Below are 18,664 nucleotides of genomic sequence, written 5' to 3'. Positions count from 1 at the left end.
TAAATCTCCCCTCAGCCTCCTTTGTTCCAAAGAGAACAACCCCAGCCTATCCAATCTTTCCTCATAGCTAAAATTCTCGGGTCCTGGCAACATCCTCGTAAATCACATCTTTGCTGTAATGTGTTGACCAGAAAGGAGAATTGGCTCAGTTTCCTGTTTCCCATGGCTACCCAGTGAATGCTGCTGCATGTTTGTGAGATTGGATTGGGCTCAGGTGTGATTTCCCCTATGGTCCAATAGTCTGCTGAAGCTCATAGAATTTTACAGCATAGAAGGAGGCTATTCGGCCCATTGTGTCTGTGCCGGCTCTCTGAAAGAGCTATCCCTTTAGTCCCATTCTTTCCTCATGCCCCGGTAATTTTTTTTCTTTTTTAAATGTTTATCCTCTCTTTTAAATCTATTACACACTGTTCCACCTCTGTTTCTGGTGGGGCATTCCATATTCTGACAATCCTCTGTTTAAAAAACATTCTCCTAACCTCTTCCTTTGTTCTTTTGCTGATGTTAAATTTATGCACTCTAGTTGCCAACTTATCGATAAATAGAGATAGTTATTCCCGATCAAAGCCCCTCATGATTTTGAACACCTCTATCAGATCTTCTGTGATTGTTCCCTGCTGTAATGACAAGAGCTCCATTTTCTCTAGCCTCTCCTGGTGAAAAATATCTACTTGGGTGGGATACCAGAGGGCATGTTTGGAAATATACCCAGCAAGGAGAGAGTGAGAGAGAGAGAGAGAGGGGGTACCAGAGGGCATCTATGGAAATATACCCAGCAAGGAGAGAGAGAGAGAGAGGGGGGTACCAGAGGGCATCTATGGAAATATACCCAGCAAGGAGAGAGAGAGAGAGGGGGGTACCAGAGGGCATCTATGGAAATATACCCAGCAAGGAGAGAGAGAGGAGGGAGGGAAACAAATAAGGGTTATACTTCTCTTCAATGAGAGAATTTTTAACTTTCAAGCAGCTGACCTGCCTACGTTCTTAGAATCAGAGAAAATATTCAGCTCATCGTGTCCGTGATGGCCGAAAATGAGCCACCCATCCTAATCTCACTTTCCAGCACTTGGTCTGTAGCCCTGAAGGTTTCGGCACTTCAGGTGCACATCCAGGTACTTTTTAAATGAGTTGAGAATTTCTGCTTCTACCACCCTTTTGGGCAGTGAGTTCCAGACCCCCACCACCCTCAGTGAAAAAATGTCTCCTCGGCTCTCCTCTAATCCTTCTACCAATCACTTTAAATCTATGCCCCCGGTCACTGACCCCTCCGCTAAGGGAAATAGGTCCTTCCTATCCACTCTATCTAGGCCCCTCATAATTTTGTACACCTCAACTAAACCACCCCTCCGCCTCCTCTGTTCCAAAGAGAACAACCCCAGCCATCCAATCTTTCATCATAGTTAATATTCTCCAGCCCTGGCAACATCCTCGTAAATCTCCTCTGTACCCTTTCTAGTGCAATTATACCCTCCCTGTAATGTGGTGACCAGAACTGTACGCAGTACTCAAGCTGTGGCTTAACCAGTGTTTTATACAGTTCCAGCATAACCTCCCTTCTCTTATATTCTATGCCTCAGCTACTAAAGGAAAGTATTCCATATGCCTTTTTAACTATCTTATCGACCTGTCCCGCTACCTTCAGGGATCTGTGGACATGCACTCTAAGGTCCCTCACTTCCTCTACACCTCTCAGTATCCTCCCATTTATTGTGTATTCCCTTGCCTTGTTTGCCCTCCCTAAATGCATTACCTCACACTTCTCCGGATTGAATTCCATTTGCCACTTTTCTGCCCACCTGACCAGTCCATTGATATCTTCCTGCAGTCTACAGCTTTCCTCCTCACTATCAGCCACATGGACAATTTTTGTACCATCTGCAAACTTCTCAATCATGCCCCCTACATTTAAGTCCAAATCATTAATATATACAAAAAGCAAGGGACCCAGTACTGAGCCCTGCGGAACCCCACTGGAAACAACGTTCCAGTCACAAAAACACCCATCGACCACTACCCTTTGCTTCCTGCCACTGAGGTAATTTTGGATCCAACTTGCCACTCTCCCTTGGATCCCATGGGCTTGAACTTTTTTGACCAGTTTGCAAGTAGGACCTTGTCAAAAGCCTTGCTGAAATCCATGTAGACTACATCAAATGCACTGCCCTCATCGACCCTCACTACCTTCTCAAAAAATTCAATCAAGTTAGTCGGACACAACCTTCCCTTAACAAATCCATGCTGACTGTCCTTGATTAGTCCGTGCCTTTCTAAGTGACCGTTTATCCTGTCCCTCTAGAATCGATTCCAGTAATTTGCCTACCACCAAGATTAGACTGACTGGCCTGTAATTATTCGGTCTATCCCTCGCTCCCTTTTTAAACAATGTACAACGTTAACAGTCCTCCAATCCTCTGGTGCCAGAGGATTGGAGGACTGTTAAATGAGGATTGGAAAATGATGGTCAGAGCCTCCGCTATTTCCTCCCGGGCTTCTTTTAACAGTCTGGGATACATTTCATCCGAGCCTGGTGATTTATCTTCTTTCAAAGATGCTAATCCCCTTAATACTTCCTCTCTCACTAAATTTATCCCATCCATTATTTCACACTCCTCCTCTTTAATTACAATCTCTGCATCATCCCCTTCTTTTGTGAAGACAGACGCAAAGTATTCATTAAGAACCATACCCACACCTTCCGCCTCCACACATAGGTTACCTTTTTGGTCTCTAATAGGCCCTACTCTTTCCTTAGTTATCCTCTTGCTCTTTATGTATTTACAAAACATTTTTGGGTTTTCCTTGATTTTACTTGCCAATATTTTTTCATGCCCTCTCTTTGCTTTCCTAATTTCCTTCTTAATTTCACCCCTGCACTTTTTACACTCTTCTAGGCTTTCTGCAGTATTGAGTTCTCAGTGTCTGACATAAGCTTTCTTTTTCGGCCTTATCTTACCCTGTGTGCTCCTTGACATCCAGGGGGCTCTAGATTTGGCAGCCTTGCCCTTTTTTTGTGGGAACATGTTTACTCTGCACCCCTTGAATCACCCCCTTGAATGCCTCCCACTGCCCCAACACTGATTTACCTTCAAGTAGCTGTTTGCAGTCCATTTTTGCTAAATCACTTCTTAGCTTAGTAAAATTTGCCTTTCCCCAATTGAGAACTTTAACTCCTGTTCTATCTTTGTCCTTTTCCATAACTATGCTAAAATGAACTGAATTATGATCACTACCACCAAAATGCTCTCTCACTGCTACTCCTTGCACCTGCCTAGCTTCATTTCCTAAAACTAAATCCAGAACTGCCCCCCACTCCTTTTGGGCTTGCTATGTACTGGCTTAAAAAAAGTTCTCCTGAATGCAATTGAAGAACTTTGCACCCTCTATACCCTTCACACTGTTTGTGTCCCTGTTAATATTCGGGTAGTTGAAATCCCCTACAATTACTGCCCTATTGTTTTGGCACTTCTCAGAAATTTGCCTACATATTTGCTCCTCTATCTCCCTCTGACTGGGGGTCTATAGTACACTCCCAGCAGTGTGATTGGATCTTTTTTGTCCCTTAGCTCAACCCATATGGCCTCATTTGATGATCCTTCTGACATATCATCCCTCCTCACAGCTGTAATTGTTTCTTTAAACAAAATTGTCACTCCCCCTCCTTTTTTATCCCCTTCTCTATCTCATCTGAAAACCCTGTAACCAGGAATGTTGAGCTGCCATTCCTGCCCCTCTTTAAGCCATGTTTCTGTAATAGCTAAGATAACGTACTGCCATGTGTCTTATCTGTGCCCTTAGCTCATCTGCCTTATTCACTATATTCCTTGAATTGAGGTATATACTTTTAAGCACTTCCAAACTCCCTTGCTGTTTATTTTCTAACCTTTATTTCCTCTGCCTTCCTAAGTCACTTACTAATTTTCTGCCTTCTATCTCCAGTTCTGATTCTGTCCTGACCAGTTCAATCCTGACCAGTTCCCCCAAACGGAAGGAGCTGACAGTATCACAGGAGCACAGCTGAGTGAGAGACCCTTGTGGCTGTCTCTGGCTGTGTTCCTTTAATGTTAAGACCACTGACTGCAGTCTAGAGATAATTATCCCGTTGATGATTGACACCTTCCCACAGGGACAGAGTTGCAAGTTGAGAATTTAGCAGAGTGGCTTTTGGGAACCTGTGTCTTAGATGAGACATATTAATGTGCAAATATGCCATGTGGCAAAAGAATCAGATGTGAGGTGAGGAGAGTTTTTTTACACAGCGAGTTGTTATGATCTGGAATGCGCTGCCTGAAAGGGCGGTGGAAGCAGATTCAATAATAACTTTCAAAAGGGAATTGGATAAATACTTGAAAAGGAAAAATTTGCAGGGCTATGACAGTTGGCGAGTTTGAGATGAAAATCTATCGGTTAAAATGTATTGTAACGAAGTGCAAAGTGAAGCATTGAAGTTGGAGGCGTTGAGGCTCAGTGTTCACTATTTCCATGTCACCCTGTCTCACTCTCGAGTATTATCCCAGTGAGGACAAATTAGTCTACATAGTGAACCTGTGGAAAAGAAAACCTGTGATTGGGATTAAAGGTTTTTTTTGTGAGCCTTTGGTAGAGTATGTATTTCCTTTAAATGTTAGCCAAACTTAAATATTTCGTGTACTTATACACTAGGTTCGTTTAAAAATGTTGTTTTCAGTTCTCTAAATGCTTTTTTTGTGCCCAAATGCTTAACACTGTTGCAAAACACATTTATTTATTTTCTATTAAAAAGAGCAGCGTGTGTCTATACCATACAGCTAGCTGCAATCCATATACAACACAAGTGCAATCAAACCAATGCATGCTCAGCTACTGGAATCAAATAATTTCTACATTCCTTCTTCGCTGGTGTCTTCAGCCAATATACACTTTATAGTACTGCTGAGACAGTGAAACGGAGTGGGCTTACTTAGTCTAAAGGACACATAATCATTCCAAGAATGAGTGCTAACTTCTGTAAACTCAGACCTCGTTAGTTTACTGTTCCATCCCCATGGTCATTGCAACTATACCTCATCGTATTTTGGGTTTTAAATTCCCCAGCTTCTCTCAGCACTTCATGAAGGATTAAGTGGGATGGAGTTTTATATGTGGGCTTTAGATGTCTAACGATTTTTATTTTAACCACTGACTAAGTCTTCAACATATCCCTATTTGGTTTTTGAGTGTTTGGAAGCGCTGAAATGCCAGTTGCAGTGTCCCGTAGATGGTAAGGCTGATCTGGTGTACATCTTATTGGTCTATCAATGCCTTATTGTACAGAGCACGCAGCCAGTGCTGACTCTTCCCAGCTCAGGTGCATCCTGATTAGGATCCAGTGCTGTTTTCCTGGTGCTTTTGTAGGTGATGTTACAGGAGGTCAGAGGAGAGAGGGGAGACCTGAAATACTGAGTCTCCAAAGAGCTGAAAAGTAGAAATGAAATTATCTCTTAAAATGTAAGAGATGTTTAAAAATTGTTTTGAATATTACTCCGAGTACTTTATAGTGAATGTGGTCTCTGCTACACTTTCATCCACTTTACCATCCTGGGACAGTGCTTAAACCTTTCAACAACTGAAGCAATTCTTCTCAAATGAGGTAAGTATTTTGACTTGGTTTTTAAATGGGCTGGTAGGAATTGGAGTGTTGGAGTGGAGATTGTACAGGGATATTTGTGATTTCAATATTCAGTCTCGCTCTGTGGGATTTGGGTAAATTGGAACCAAAGCAAACTTACTGTGGAAAATGGTACAACTGAAAAGGCCATTTATAGAAAGATAGCACTGATGTTGAGAAGTGTATAGTCAGGAAACAAAATAGGAAAACTACAAATGAAAGAAATCAAAAATCCACATCTGTAAAGAGTGAAGACCGGTTACTGCTTTGGGTGTGCATCGTTTCTCAGACAGAGGCGGGTATAAGGGTATGCACCCAAAACAGACGTTCTGATGAAGGGCACATACCCGAAATACTAGCCGGTGCTGCCTGACCTGGGTATTTGTAGCATTTTCTGGTTTGCATACTATCTTTTCAGGGAGCTTATTCTCCCCATATATGCTTGCTGGTAGGTCCTTCTATTAGTATTTTATCCCATTGATTTAATGCATCACTCAGTGATTGTGGGCAACATAGAAAACACGTTACCTTCATTTTGTTGTGAGTTTCTCTTCTGTTTTTAAAAACAGTAACAGCTACCGCACAGTAGAGGAGGCTCCAGTTTGTGTTAAATATTTTCTGAATAGGGACATCTAACCCTTTGACCTTTAACACTGAAGGTATTCTCAGCTGGTGGTGATGCAGTGGATATTTCCTACTCCTTTTACTCTGCTCTCTTTCAGATGGTGTTGTTGAACCACCTCGAACAACCTCTTTATTTACTCCTCAAGCTTGGCACAGCTGTCACAAACTGATTTACGTGCGACCTAACCCCAAGACTGGTGTACCTGTTGGACACTGGCCGATCCCTGAATCCTTTTGGCCAGATCAAAACTCCCCCACACTGGTGAGTATTAGTGACCAGAGCAGGTTGTTACTCTTTACAGAAGCTCTTTATTGACGCTTGGATCTGATCGCTGTTTTCTAATTAACTTAATGAGTTTAATCTATAGCTGGCACCAATACTATATAAACGGGAAACACATTTAAAACAAAATCTACATGACTGCCTTAATCAACCCAGATTGATTGAAAAGAACCCAGGGAATGTATAACCTCTTAAAGTTCCAAGTAATCAAAACATTGTGAGTTTCTAAACGGTCAGTGATTGCATTAATTGGGAGTGAGGTTTGGTTGGCTAATGAATGGAACTATTTTGTAACACACAATTAGGTGATGTTGTGAAGGCAAAGCTGGACTGTCTTGGTGATAAATAGGAGGTTGGGGTTGAAGCTCAGCCCATGGTCAGACAGAACACCATCGGCAGTGAGGGGAATAGGATAGGGTGCTGGGCTTTTGGCGAGCTGTGGTCTTGCCGATATTAAGTTGGTGGAGGTTCTTGCTCGTCCTTGACTTGATGTCGCACGAGCAGTCAAACCGTAATGGTTGTGGAATAAAGTTGTGGAAGGCAATTTATATTGCCCATCCCCAGAGGGTCTGATGGCATTAAAAGTCAACCATGTAGTATGGGACTAGAGTCGCATGTAGGCCAGACTGGTTAGGGGTGGAAGGTTCCCTTCCCTGATGGACATTGATGAACCAGTTGTTTATTTTGTGACAATTTGGCAGCTTTAATGGTTATCTTCTTATGCCAGCCCAAAAATGACCAGATTTATTGATTTCAATTTTACAACTTGCCATGGTGGGATTTGAACTTGTGACCTCTGGTTTGCTAGTCCAATACTGGAGCCACTAAGCTACCGTACCTGTGCTGGCAGCAGACAGATAGAGCCAGGCCTTGTTGATGTACTTATGGAAACCGGCTCCTTATCTGTATGATGTTGCTGAGGGATAGTATTTAGATGAGGAATAGGTGGAGGAGCAGGATGGAACCTTGGGACACACCTGAGCTGACCATGTGGGGTTGAGAGGAGAAACCATTGCAGGAGATGTTCTGGCTGCGTTGAGACAACCAAGAGTATAGTGAGGTGAGCACAACACCATGGAGAAGAGATGGTGATGAGGGGTGGAATGGGTGAGAGTGATCAGGAGGACTAATGTGCCAAGGTGGCAGTTTTGTCTTGGTGACTTTGACCAGTGCAATGTTGGTATGTGTTGGGTGGTTGAACTGTTTAATTCTATTCATGCCACATACTTTGCTGCTCATTATCTCATACAGGGTGCCTCATTCAGCACTGGTCACCACCTTGAAAATTCACTGAAATTGGATAATATTTTTAATGAATGAGCTAGTCCATCCCCATATGTCATCTGGTTCGAGAGGGGGGTTTAACTTGAATTTCTTTCTGCAGTGGGATGAAATCACAATGTGTGATATTAGTGCCTGAAAGTACAAATGCCCTCTAATGAAATTCCTCTGACCACTGTTTTAACTGAGGCGTTAATGTGTTCAAAATAAGTTGGTTAAATTAGCAGCCAGAGGAGCTTCATCGGTACGAGTTGACATGCTTATATGCTAATGTCACGTAGCACAAGTTCGCCCCGGGGGTGTTGATGTGTGCTGCTGTACAGAAGAAATAAAATATGTGCTTACTGCTTAATTTCTAGATTTTTTTAAAAGTGAAATGTATGGAGTACTTGTATAAGCATAGATGAGAGCAATGGTGATTGCTACACTTTATCATGTTACTTCACCTATCTCTCCTCCAATAAGACCCTCCTGAAAACCCACCTTTCTGACCGAACTTTTAGTCACCCCCTCCGAATATCTCCTCCCTTGGCTTGGCGTCCATTTTTGTCTGATTATGTTTCTGTGAAGCGCCTTGGGATGCTTTTCTGTGTTAAAGGCACTATATAAATGCAAATTGTTATTGTTTCTGGCAGGTTTATTTATATTGCATAATTCAGCTGCATGTCAATGAAAGGTTTTACAACTCTTTTCACCTTTATTAAAGCACTGTCAGTAGTTAACATAAGTTTAGTTGCAAAGTAAACTTGTGGCATCAAAATTACTGTAAAACACTAGTATTAAAATATAAACAAAATACTGGAAATACATAGCAAGTCGGTAAACAAAAGAAATCAGTTAATATTCTGCGAATAGGCCCTTTGTAAGAACTAGAAACTGGGAGATCAGCTTTCTTTATTGATTGAACACTGTGAACCAGTGCTGTTAATATCTTTGTAACCCTCCATCTCAGTGCTCTCAAATAATGTGTCTTGCTCCTTTTTGAAGGTGTGAAATAAGCCAGAATCAGCCACCCTCAAAGTTCCCCATCCCCATAGGATGGTGATTATGTGGAACAAATGTTTTTCTGATCGTTAACCTTGCTCGAGGCTTGTGAAAAATGTGCAAGATGTGAAGAAACCGCACCTTAGGGATAGTAGTTGGTCCCCTGCACATTCTATTATCCTAAGAAGGCAGTACAGATCATAGGGCATTCAGTGCGTTACAGTGGTGCTCGTGGGGCAGTAATATTTTGACTGGGGTGTGATTGCAGGCTCTGCCCCATTGGAACATAGGAACAGGTGTAGGCCATTCAGTCACTGAAGCCTGTTCCGCTATTCAATTAGATCATGGCTGGTCTGTACCTGAGCTCTCCAGTTCCAAGCCGTTGCTCCATATCCCTTGATACCCTTACTCAGCAAAAATCTATCCAGATTTATTTAGTTTTGTTTTTAAAAAAAACTGAATTCAAATTCACAACTGCCACAGTGGGATTTGAACTTGCATTTCTGGATTATTAGTCCAGGCCCCTGGATTACCAGTAACATAACCACCATGCTACCGTGTCCGTAACGCTTCTCCCACATCGCACATGCCGGCTCCATGCTCATCCGCTCTAAAAGACCTACCTCTTGCTCACTTTATCTGCGACTCACTCCATTGCTGATCACTCAACTAGTTAACATTGTTAATTGCTTCCTATAATTCTCACCCACTCCACCCCACCCTATCCATTCTCTCCAGCTACTGCTCCATCTTCAGCCTCCCTCTTCTCTCCAAGCTTCCTGTTCAAATCCCTTCAGTCCAATTTCCAGCCATCTCACAGCACAGAGCCAACCCTAGCCAATGCCATGAATGACATCCTCTGTAACTGTGGCTATAGTGTGGTATCTCCCCTTATCCTCCTTGGCCTGTCTGCAGTGTTTAATATGTAGACCATACTATTCTCCTCCATTGCCAGTCTCCCAATGTCCTACTTCGTGGGACTGGCCTTGCACTGCTCCATCCTACCTGTACGGACATGGTCACATCATCCCCAGCAACAGCTTCTCATCCTGCTTCTGTAACTTTGAGCCCCCCAAAGATCTATCCTTGTCCCCCTCATTCTCATCTATATACCAACCCTTGGTGACATCTGCACGCTAGGGGTGAGTTTCAATATATATGTTGATCACACCCAATTCAATCTCCAATTCCTCTCTTGATCCTTTAACCACCTCTGTCATGACATTGAGTCCTGCATGAGTCACAACTTCCTGCAGTTGAACATTGGGAAGAGCAAAGACATCATTTTTGACTCAGTGCCTCCCTATGATGATCCTTTAGAATCATAGAAGTTTACAACATGGAAACAGGCCCTTCGGCCCAACATGTCCATGTCGCCCAGTTTATACCACTAAGCTAGTCCCAGTTGCCTGCACTTGGCCCATATCCCTCTATACCCATCTTACCCATGTTACTGTCCAAATGCTTTTTAAAAGACAAAATTGTACCCGCCTCTACTGCTGCCTCTGGCAGCTCGTTCCAGACACGCACCACCCTTTGAGTGAAAAAATTGCCCCTCTGGACCCTTTTGTATCTCTCCCCTCTCACCTTAAATCTATGCCCCCTCGTTATAGACACCCCTACCTTTGGGAAAAGATTTTGACTATCTACCTTATCTATGCCCCTCATTATTTTATAGACTTCTATAAGATCACCCCTAAACCTCCTACTCTCCAGAGAAAAAAGTCTCAGTCTATCCAACCTCTCCCTATAAGTCAAACCATCAAGTCCCGGTAGCATCCTAGTACATCTTTTCTGCACTCTTTCTAGTTTAATAATATCCTTTCTATAATAGGGTGACCAGAACTGTACACAGTATTCCAAGTGTGGCCTTACTAATGTCTTGTACAACTTCAACAAGACATCCCAACTCCTGTGTTCAATGTTCTGACCAATGAAACCAAGCATGCTGAATGCCTTCTTCACCACCCTATCCACCTGTGACTCCACTTTCAAGGAGCTATGAACCTGTACTCCTAGATCTCTTTGTTCTATAACTCTCCCCAACGCCCTACCATTAACGGAGTAGGTCCTGGCCCGATTCGATCTGCCAAAATGCATCACCTCATTTATCTAAATTAAACTCCATCTGCCATTCATCGGCCCACTGGCCCAATTTATCAAGATCCCGTTGCAATCCTAGATAACCTTCTTCACTGTCCACAATGCCACCAATCTTGGTGTCATCTGCAAACTTACTAACCATGCCTCCTAAATTCTCATCCAAATCATTGATATAAATAACAAATAACAGCGGACCCAGCACCGATCCCTGAGGCACACCGCTGGTCACAGGCCTCCAGTTTGAAAAACAACCCTCTACAACCACCCTCTGTCTTCTGTCGTCAATCCAATTTTGTATCCAATTGGCTACCTCACCTTGGATCCCGTGAGATCTAACCTTATGTAATAACCTACCATGCGGTACCTTGTCAAAGGCTTTATAAAACACAATGCCAGGTGCTTAACAGAAAATGAGTCTCATGCTGCACACATGGGTGTAAATGTTTACTGACCCTAAAACATTAACATTTTTGGTCAGTGGACCTCCAGTCAAACTAATTGAGTGCCCCTGGTGTAAAATAATATTCCAAACTCCTGCATTTTGGTTCAAATGAACATTGGACAAGGAATTAATGGGATGTGAATTGGACCCATAACCTACAAGGCCACTGTACTAATGCACTTCTCAATTTTTACATGAATTGGATTTTAATCCGCCATTGTAGATTAATGCAACTGTATGCAGGAGGTAAATTGGACTATAAACCGCAAAAGCTTTTATCTCAAATTGACACGAACCATCGAATGGTAAGGGACCATAAGTCTAAAAACCGCAGAGCCCCATTGATTGCTGACTCCAGGAATGTGGTAAGAGATGTATTGGCTGAGAACTTGCCCAAGGAAGGGGCTGCTTTGTGTAATGCAGCCTGCTTCAGTCAACATTTACACCCACATGTGCAGCATGTCTATTTTAAAACCTAAACTGTTTCATTTCTGAGGCAGTAAATTGTACTGACTACATAACCATGAGACTTATTTTCTGTTAACCACCTGGCATTGTGTTTTCAGTCTCTCTGTTAAATGTAAATACTAATCTGTTCCTTGCTCGACAATCGTTCAGTAGTCCAGGGGTGCACAGACTGTGATCCGTAGGCCACAAGCCGCCCCGATCCTGGCAATCTGGCCCTCAAAGCCCAGGCAACTCGCTCTTACTTAAACTTGTATATTTCTCAATTGGTTCGGTTTGCCCCGTTTGAATTTTGTGGGTCTGGAGGTTTGGAAAGGGCTGCTTTTAATGATATCTCGTTGGTGACCATAACACCATAAGAGATAGGAGCAGGATTAGGCCATTCGGCCCCTCGAGCCTGCTCCGCCATTCAATGAGATCATGGCTGATCTGATTTATACCTCAACTCCACTTTCCCGCCCTTTCCCCATATCCTTTGATTCCCTTGCTGATCAAAAATTTGTCTAACTCCGCCTTGAATGTATTCAATGACTCAGCCTCCACAGCATTTTGGGGTAAAGAATTCCAAAGATTCATGACCCTCTGGGAGAAGAAATTCCTCCTCATTTCCGACTTAAACGGGCGACCCCTTATTCTGAGACTATGCCCCCTAGTTTTAGATTCCCCCATGAGGGGTAACATCCTCTCAGCATCTACCCTATCAAGTCCCCTCAGAATCTTGTATGTTTCAATAAGATCTCCTCTCATTCTTCTAAACTCCAATGAGTATAGACCCAACCTGTTCAATCTTTCCTCATAAGACAACCCTTCCATACCCAGAATCAACCGAGTGAACCTTCTCTGGTGTGGTCTCATCAGCACCCTGTACATTTGTAGCATGACTTCCCTGCTTTTATACTCCATCCCCCTAGAAATAAAGGCCAATATTCCGTTTGCCATCCGGATTACCTGCTGCACCTGTATGTTGACTTTTTGTTTCATGTACGAGGACACCCAGATCCCTCTGTACCACAGCGTTTTGTAGTATTTCTCCATTCAAATAATATTTTGCCTTTTTATTTTTCCTGCCAAAGTGGATGACTTCACATTTTCCCACATTATATTCCATCTGCCAAATTTTTGCCCATTCGCTTAACCTGTCAATATCCCTTTGCAGACACTTTGTGTCCTCATCGCAACTTGCTTTTCCACCTATCTTTGTATCATCAGCAAATTTGGCCACAAGACACTCTGTTCCTTCATCCAAGTCATTGATATATATTGTAAATAGTTGAGGCCCCAGCACTGAGCCCTGCGGCACCCCACTGGTTACAGATTGCCATTTTGAAAATGACCCTTTTATCCCGACTCATTGTTTTCTGTTAGTTAACCAATCCTCTATCCATGCCAGTATATTGCCCCCAACACCATGAGCTCTTATCTTATGCAGTAATCTTTTATGTGGCACCTTATCGAATGACTTGGAAATCCAAATATACTGCATCCATTGGTTCCCCTTTATCCACTCTGCCCGTTACTTTTTCAAAGAACTCTAATAAATTTGTCAGACGTGATTTCCCTTTCATAAAACCATGTTGACTCTCCTTGATTGTATTATGAGTCTCCAAATGTCCTGCTACTACTTCCTTAATAATGGATTCTAGCATTTTCCCAATGACAGATGTTAGGCTAACTGGTCTATAGTTACCTGCTTTCTGTCTCACTCCCTTCTTAAATAGGGGTGTTACGTTTGTGGTTTTCCAATCCGCTGGGACCTTTCCAGAATCTAGTGAATTCTGGAAGAATTACGACCAATGCATCCACTGTCTCTGTAGCCACTTCCTTTAAGACCCTTGGATGCAAGCCATCAGGTCCAGGGGACTTGTCAGCCTTTAGACCCATTAGTTTACCAAGTACTTTTTCTCTAGTGATAGTGATTGTTTTTAGTTCCTCCCTCCCCTTTGCCCCTTGATTTTCTACAATTATTGGTATGTTATTAGTGTCTTCTACTGTGAAGACAGATACAAAATATCTGTTCAATTTCTCTGCCATTTCCTTGTTTTCCATTATTATTTCCCCAGTCTCATCCTCTAAGGGACCAATGTTTACTTTAGCTACCCTCTTCCTTTTTATATACTTGTGCTTTTACTCTCAGTTTGTATATTTCTTGCTAGTTTACTCTCATGATTTATTTTCTCCCTCTTTATTATTCTTTTAGTCTTCAGGCTTACCAATAATCTTTGCCATGTTGTATGCTTTTTCTTTTAACCTGATACCATCCTTGACTTCCTTAGTTAGCCATGGTTGGTTCACCCTTTTTGTGGAATCTTTCCTCCTCACAGGGATATATTTTTGTTGCGAGTCATAAAATGTCTTTTAAAATGTTTGCCACTGCTTATCCACCATCATACCATCTAATCTGTTTATCCAGTCCACTTTAGCCAATTCCACCCTCATTCCTTTATAATTGCCCTTATTTAAGTTTAATACAGTAGTTTCAGACCCAAGATCCTCGCTCTCAAACTGGATGTGAAATTCTATCATGTTATGATCACTGCTTCCCAAGGGATCCTTTACTTTGAGATCATTAATTAATCCTGTTTTGTTACCCATTATCAGATCCAAAATATCCTAAATCAGAACACCGAGATTTGTTAATATCAGCAAGTTGAGTAAATTAAGGGGAATATCGATTTATAAGGATTCTAATCGCAGGTGCTTAAAATAATTAAAAACTAATGTAACCAGTAATAATGTAAAACAGATTGTAAACGGTTACAGTATATATATTAAAGCTGCTATTTTTGGGAAGAACATTGTTTTTCACCTTTTTTCTTTTTCCCTTCCACTTTTTCTCATTACTTTTAGGCTCATTCAGGTGTGGGATGTTAGTTGGGGAAATTAAAGTTTTCTATTTTGGATATGCAGCGAACGCATTAAGCAATCCCAGGATTGGTACAGTACAACCAGCTGGCGGTACAGGTATCTTTCGAGGTATATTCAGAAACCCCAAACTCTGAGCAGTACCCGTTGTAGCATTAGTGTGAATTTCCTTACTCTCACTCCAGCCATCCTTCTCTGTAAGGTTGAAAATTTGGGCCGAATTATAGGAGGGGGACGGGGGAATGGAACCTTCACATGGTTCCTGTCTGTCGCACTTGATGTCGCATACTGTCAAACGCAAGTTTCTGAGTCACACCTTTTGCAATCTACAAGAAAACCTCTCCAGGAACAGAAACTACCAGTGCCAGAATATCTGCAGCTCTTGCCATGAACAAAACCAGGATTCATTTCTCTGGCCTGAACAGCAATTAACCTTCACAAGAGCTCACTCATTGTTTACTTAACATTGTTTACACTTGGTAGCCTTAAAGAGTTGCACACCATTCCAATACAATTCCATTATTTGAAGCTCTCCAATCAAGCTTCCACCTCTGCCTTGATCTGCCTGGGGTCAGTGGATAGCACTCTTGCCTCTGATTCAGAAAGTTATGGGTTCAAGTCCCACTCCAGAAACTTGAGTCCCATAATCTAGGCTGACACTGCAGTCTTATATGGGACCAACATTGTGGTGCCAAGTAATGAGTCTGGGTTTAATATGCATGGTCACTTTTACAATTGGTTATTTCAGCTGTAGAGGATACGGAGCTGAACGCAGTGGTATGTAACCTGTAATATATGGATACGCTGAAACGGTCAGCTGTAATTCTTGCAGGAAAAACATTTTGGTTTTCAGAATGGAATATAACCAGTAGTCACTGTTGACTGCTCTCGTTCACCTTTTGGTTTTTGATTGGCAAAGGCCTGGAACTCGGAAGTGAAATATTACATGGCCAGGAGGGTTGTTATTGAGCGTTAAACATGGTCCAAAATATTGGGCCCGATGTTAGCAGGGCTGCGGGTTCTCGGTGGGGGGGCTATCGGGTGCGTGGGTATCGCGCCCGGTGAAATTAGTCAGCTTCCCGCGCGATTGTAGCATCCAATCCACTAATTGGATCCACTTACCTGCTCCTCCGGGTTCCCCACTGCTGATCTGCGCGTCGGGAGGGCTGCGCATGCGCAGTAAGATCTGTCAGCTGGAGGCGCTCTATTTAAAGGGGCAGTCTTCCACTGACAGATGCTGGAACAAATAGCAAAAATTACAGCATGGAGCAGCCCAGGGGGAAGGCTGCTCCCAGTTTAACGATGCCTCACTCCAGGTATCAATACATGGGGTGAGGAGGAGGGGGAGGACAGAGATCTTCCTCCTGCCGTCCGGGAGAAAGCGGCCTGCCTCTGCCACCAGGAAGGCCTGGCTCGAGGTGGCAGAGGAGGTCACCAGCGCAACCAACATATCGCCCACCTGCATACAGTGCAGGAGGCGCTCCAATGACCTCAGTAGGTCAGCCAAAGTGAGTACATGTAGTCTTTCCCCTACACTCCGTCTGCCACATCACTGCCCCCACCCCACATCTCCTTCAGCACTGCCAACACAACCCCCCACATCACCCCTCATACCCACTCAAACCTCATCCTCATCTTACCTGCACTTACTCACCTCGCCAGTACTCATCCCGCCACTACCACTCAACCCAATCCTCATACAATCTCATGGCTCTATCTCATACTCACCCTCTCGTGCATCTCTTTCACGGCCAGCCTCACTCAACCTGCCACTACCTGTGCTGCAGCCACAGGGCATGCATCACATATGTGCAGTAGGCAGTGTAAGGCAAATGTGTTGTGAGCATGAAGGGGATGCACAAGGGTGTTTGAGGGTTTGTCATGGGTGTTACTTATATTGAATTTCTGACCAACTCACATTACATATTATATTGGCACCACTACTGCCACGTCTTTGCGATTCCTGTCTGGTTTGTGCAATAATGCCCTCTCCTGAGGATCAATATGAGGACCCACAACTGATGCCACCCATTGTGTCACTGCAGAGTGGGTGTAGGTGTATTTGCAGGGCTCTTTTGCGCAGACGACTGAGAGACATCGGCGATGTCCCCGGTTGCACCCTGGAAGGATGCGGAGGAGAAGTTGTTGAGGGCATTGGTGACTTTGACAGCGACAGGTAAGAAGATGGTGCTCGGGCCAGCCAGGAGCAGCTCGGCATGAAAGAGGCTGCAGATGTCCACGACTACATGTCGAGTGACTCTGAGCCTCCGTGTGCACTGCTGCTCAGAGAGGTCCAGGAGGCTGAGCCTCGGTCTGTGGACCCTGTGGCGAGGGTAGTGCCCTCTGCGACACATCTCTCTCTGCGGTAGCCCTCCCTCCTGCTGTGCAGGTGGATGTGTCACAGCACTCTGTTGTGGAGCTCCACGTGTCAGAGGTGGATGGCGAGGCTGGTGATGCTGTTCGCCCTCCGAGGAGGTCATGGACAGCAGCTACGGCGGCCCCCATCCGCAAGATGTACATCTGAGGGGGTCCGCAAGGTAGGTACATGTCTCTGGACCCCGGGGTAAGTGTGCAGGTTGGTGACTTTGACTGTCAGGAAGAGGGTGGTGGAGGCCAAACTTTGTCCCAAGTGACAGAGTGGCCTCCTGCAATGGGTGAGGGTCTCCCCGCCTCACCTGTCAAATGGACCTTTGCAGCTGCCACAGGCTGACAGCTGCAACACGTCCATTTGACCTGGGAGTGTTTCCCCCAGTGTGGGAAACAGTCCCATTTTGCTCTAAAATTCCACCCCACCTCACATAATCCTTTAATCAGGTCAGTTAATGACCTGAAATACCTAAATAAATACCTTCAAGTGGAACCCCGCTGGCTTTAATTGCCTGCGGGATTCCCACCAGCAGAGGCTGTGCGTGCACGCTGGCGCGTCAGCGGGGAACCCGGAAATGCGCGTGTTCGGGGCGGGCTCCGGTCCTGCGCCGGGATTCTCCGATTTTCGGAGCCCCCCCGCCAGGAATGCACCCGATAGCGGGTGCTAAAATGACGCCCATTATCTTTAGTTTAATGCACTACGCTAGAAATCTGAACAGCAAGAACGCTCGGCGACAGTTTTGTACGGATTATTTTGGTGTTACTGACACTTCAGTCACTAATATTTTTTATTCCTGTAATAGTATTGCAGCAGAAAGTTGTGGTTGATTTTGGCAGGTTTATTCAACCATTGTATCCCATTAAAGTTGCACAAAACTAGAGATAGAGCAAATTGTAATTTTAATGCTCCCTTCCAATACTGCACTATAGAAATGTTAAGTACATAATTAATAATCATCCTCCACTTGTGTTTGCTCCTCAGCCTCCACGTACTGCTCACCCGGTGGTAAGGTTCTCCTGTGCTGATTGTGAACCTATGGTCATTGACAAATTACCCTTTGACAAATACGAACTTGAACCTTCACCTTTGACCCAGTACATACTAGAGCGCAAATCTCCCCTCACCTGCTGGCAGGTAAGTACATTATTGGCTACGGGGAATGTTTATTTTGTATTTGTACCGACAGTCCTTTCCTTTGGGCTAGTCTAATTTTAATTTTTACTCTTCCTACACCGTTGAGAGGGAGGGGGTAGTAGAATGCTATCTGCTGTCTGTTACCCATCTGTAGACTGGTCAGGTGGGTGCTGGACGTACACATGCTTCACCATGTCAGAAGAGGAAATAGTTTTCAGAGTCGGCCTGGCTCAGTGGTAGCACTCTTGCCTCTGAGTCAGAAGGTCATGCTTTCAAGGACCTCATCACAGTTTGAGTACATCATTTAGGCTGACACTTCCGTGCAGTACCGAGGGGGTGCTGCATTGTCAGAGGTGCTGTCTTTTGGAGGAGCCCCACCTGCCTGTACAGGTAGATATAAAAGATCCCACAGCACTGTTTGAAGAAGAGCAGGGAGATCTCCCACTGTCCTGGCAAATATTTATCCCTTGACCAACACTGCTAAAACAGATTATC

The 18,664-nt window shown here is 43.9% G+C and overlaps 1 protein-coding gene across 4 annotated transcripts in view; it reads left to right on the top strand.

Annotated features, from left to right (window-relative positions):
- Positions 1-18,664, top strand: part of ints6l (integrator complex subunit 6 like) — a 180,692-nt gene that overhangs the window by 128,245 nt on the left and 33,783 nt on the right. For all 4 annotated transcript variants that reach the window (XR_010965808.1, XM_067997343.1, XM_067997342.1 and 1 more), the window contains 2 exons: positions 6,346-6,509; positions 18,017-18,169. Coding sequence is in view for 3 of the 4 variants with exons in the window: in XM_067997343.1 (XP_067853444.1) it covers positions 6,346-6,509; positions 18,017-18,169 (317 nt within the window). In the remaining variant the exon portion in view is untranslated. The remainder of the gene's footprint in view (positions 1-6,345; positions 6,510-18,016; positions 18,170-18,664) is intronic.

This window comes from Heptranchias perlo, chromosome 15, assembly GCF_035084215.1.
Source record: "Heptranchias perlo isolate sHepPer1 chromosome 15, sHepPer1.hap1, whole genome shotgun sequence".
NCBI classification, from domain to species: domain Eukaryota; kingdom Metazoa; phylum Chordata; class Chondrichthyes; order Hexanchiformes; family Hexanchidae; genus Heptranchias; species Heptranchias perlo.
Note: the sequence above shows the minus strand (reverse complement) of the source record. Positions and strands in the feature narration are given on the sequence as shown.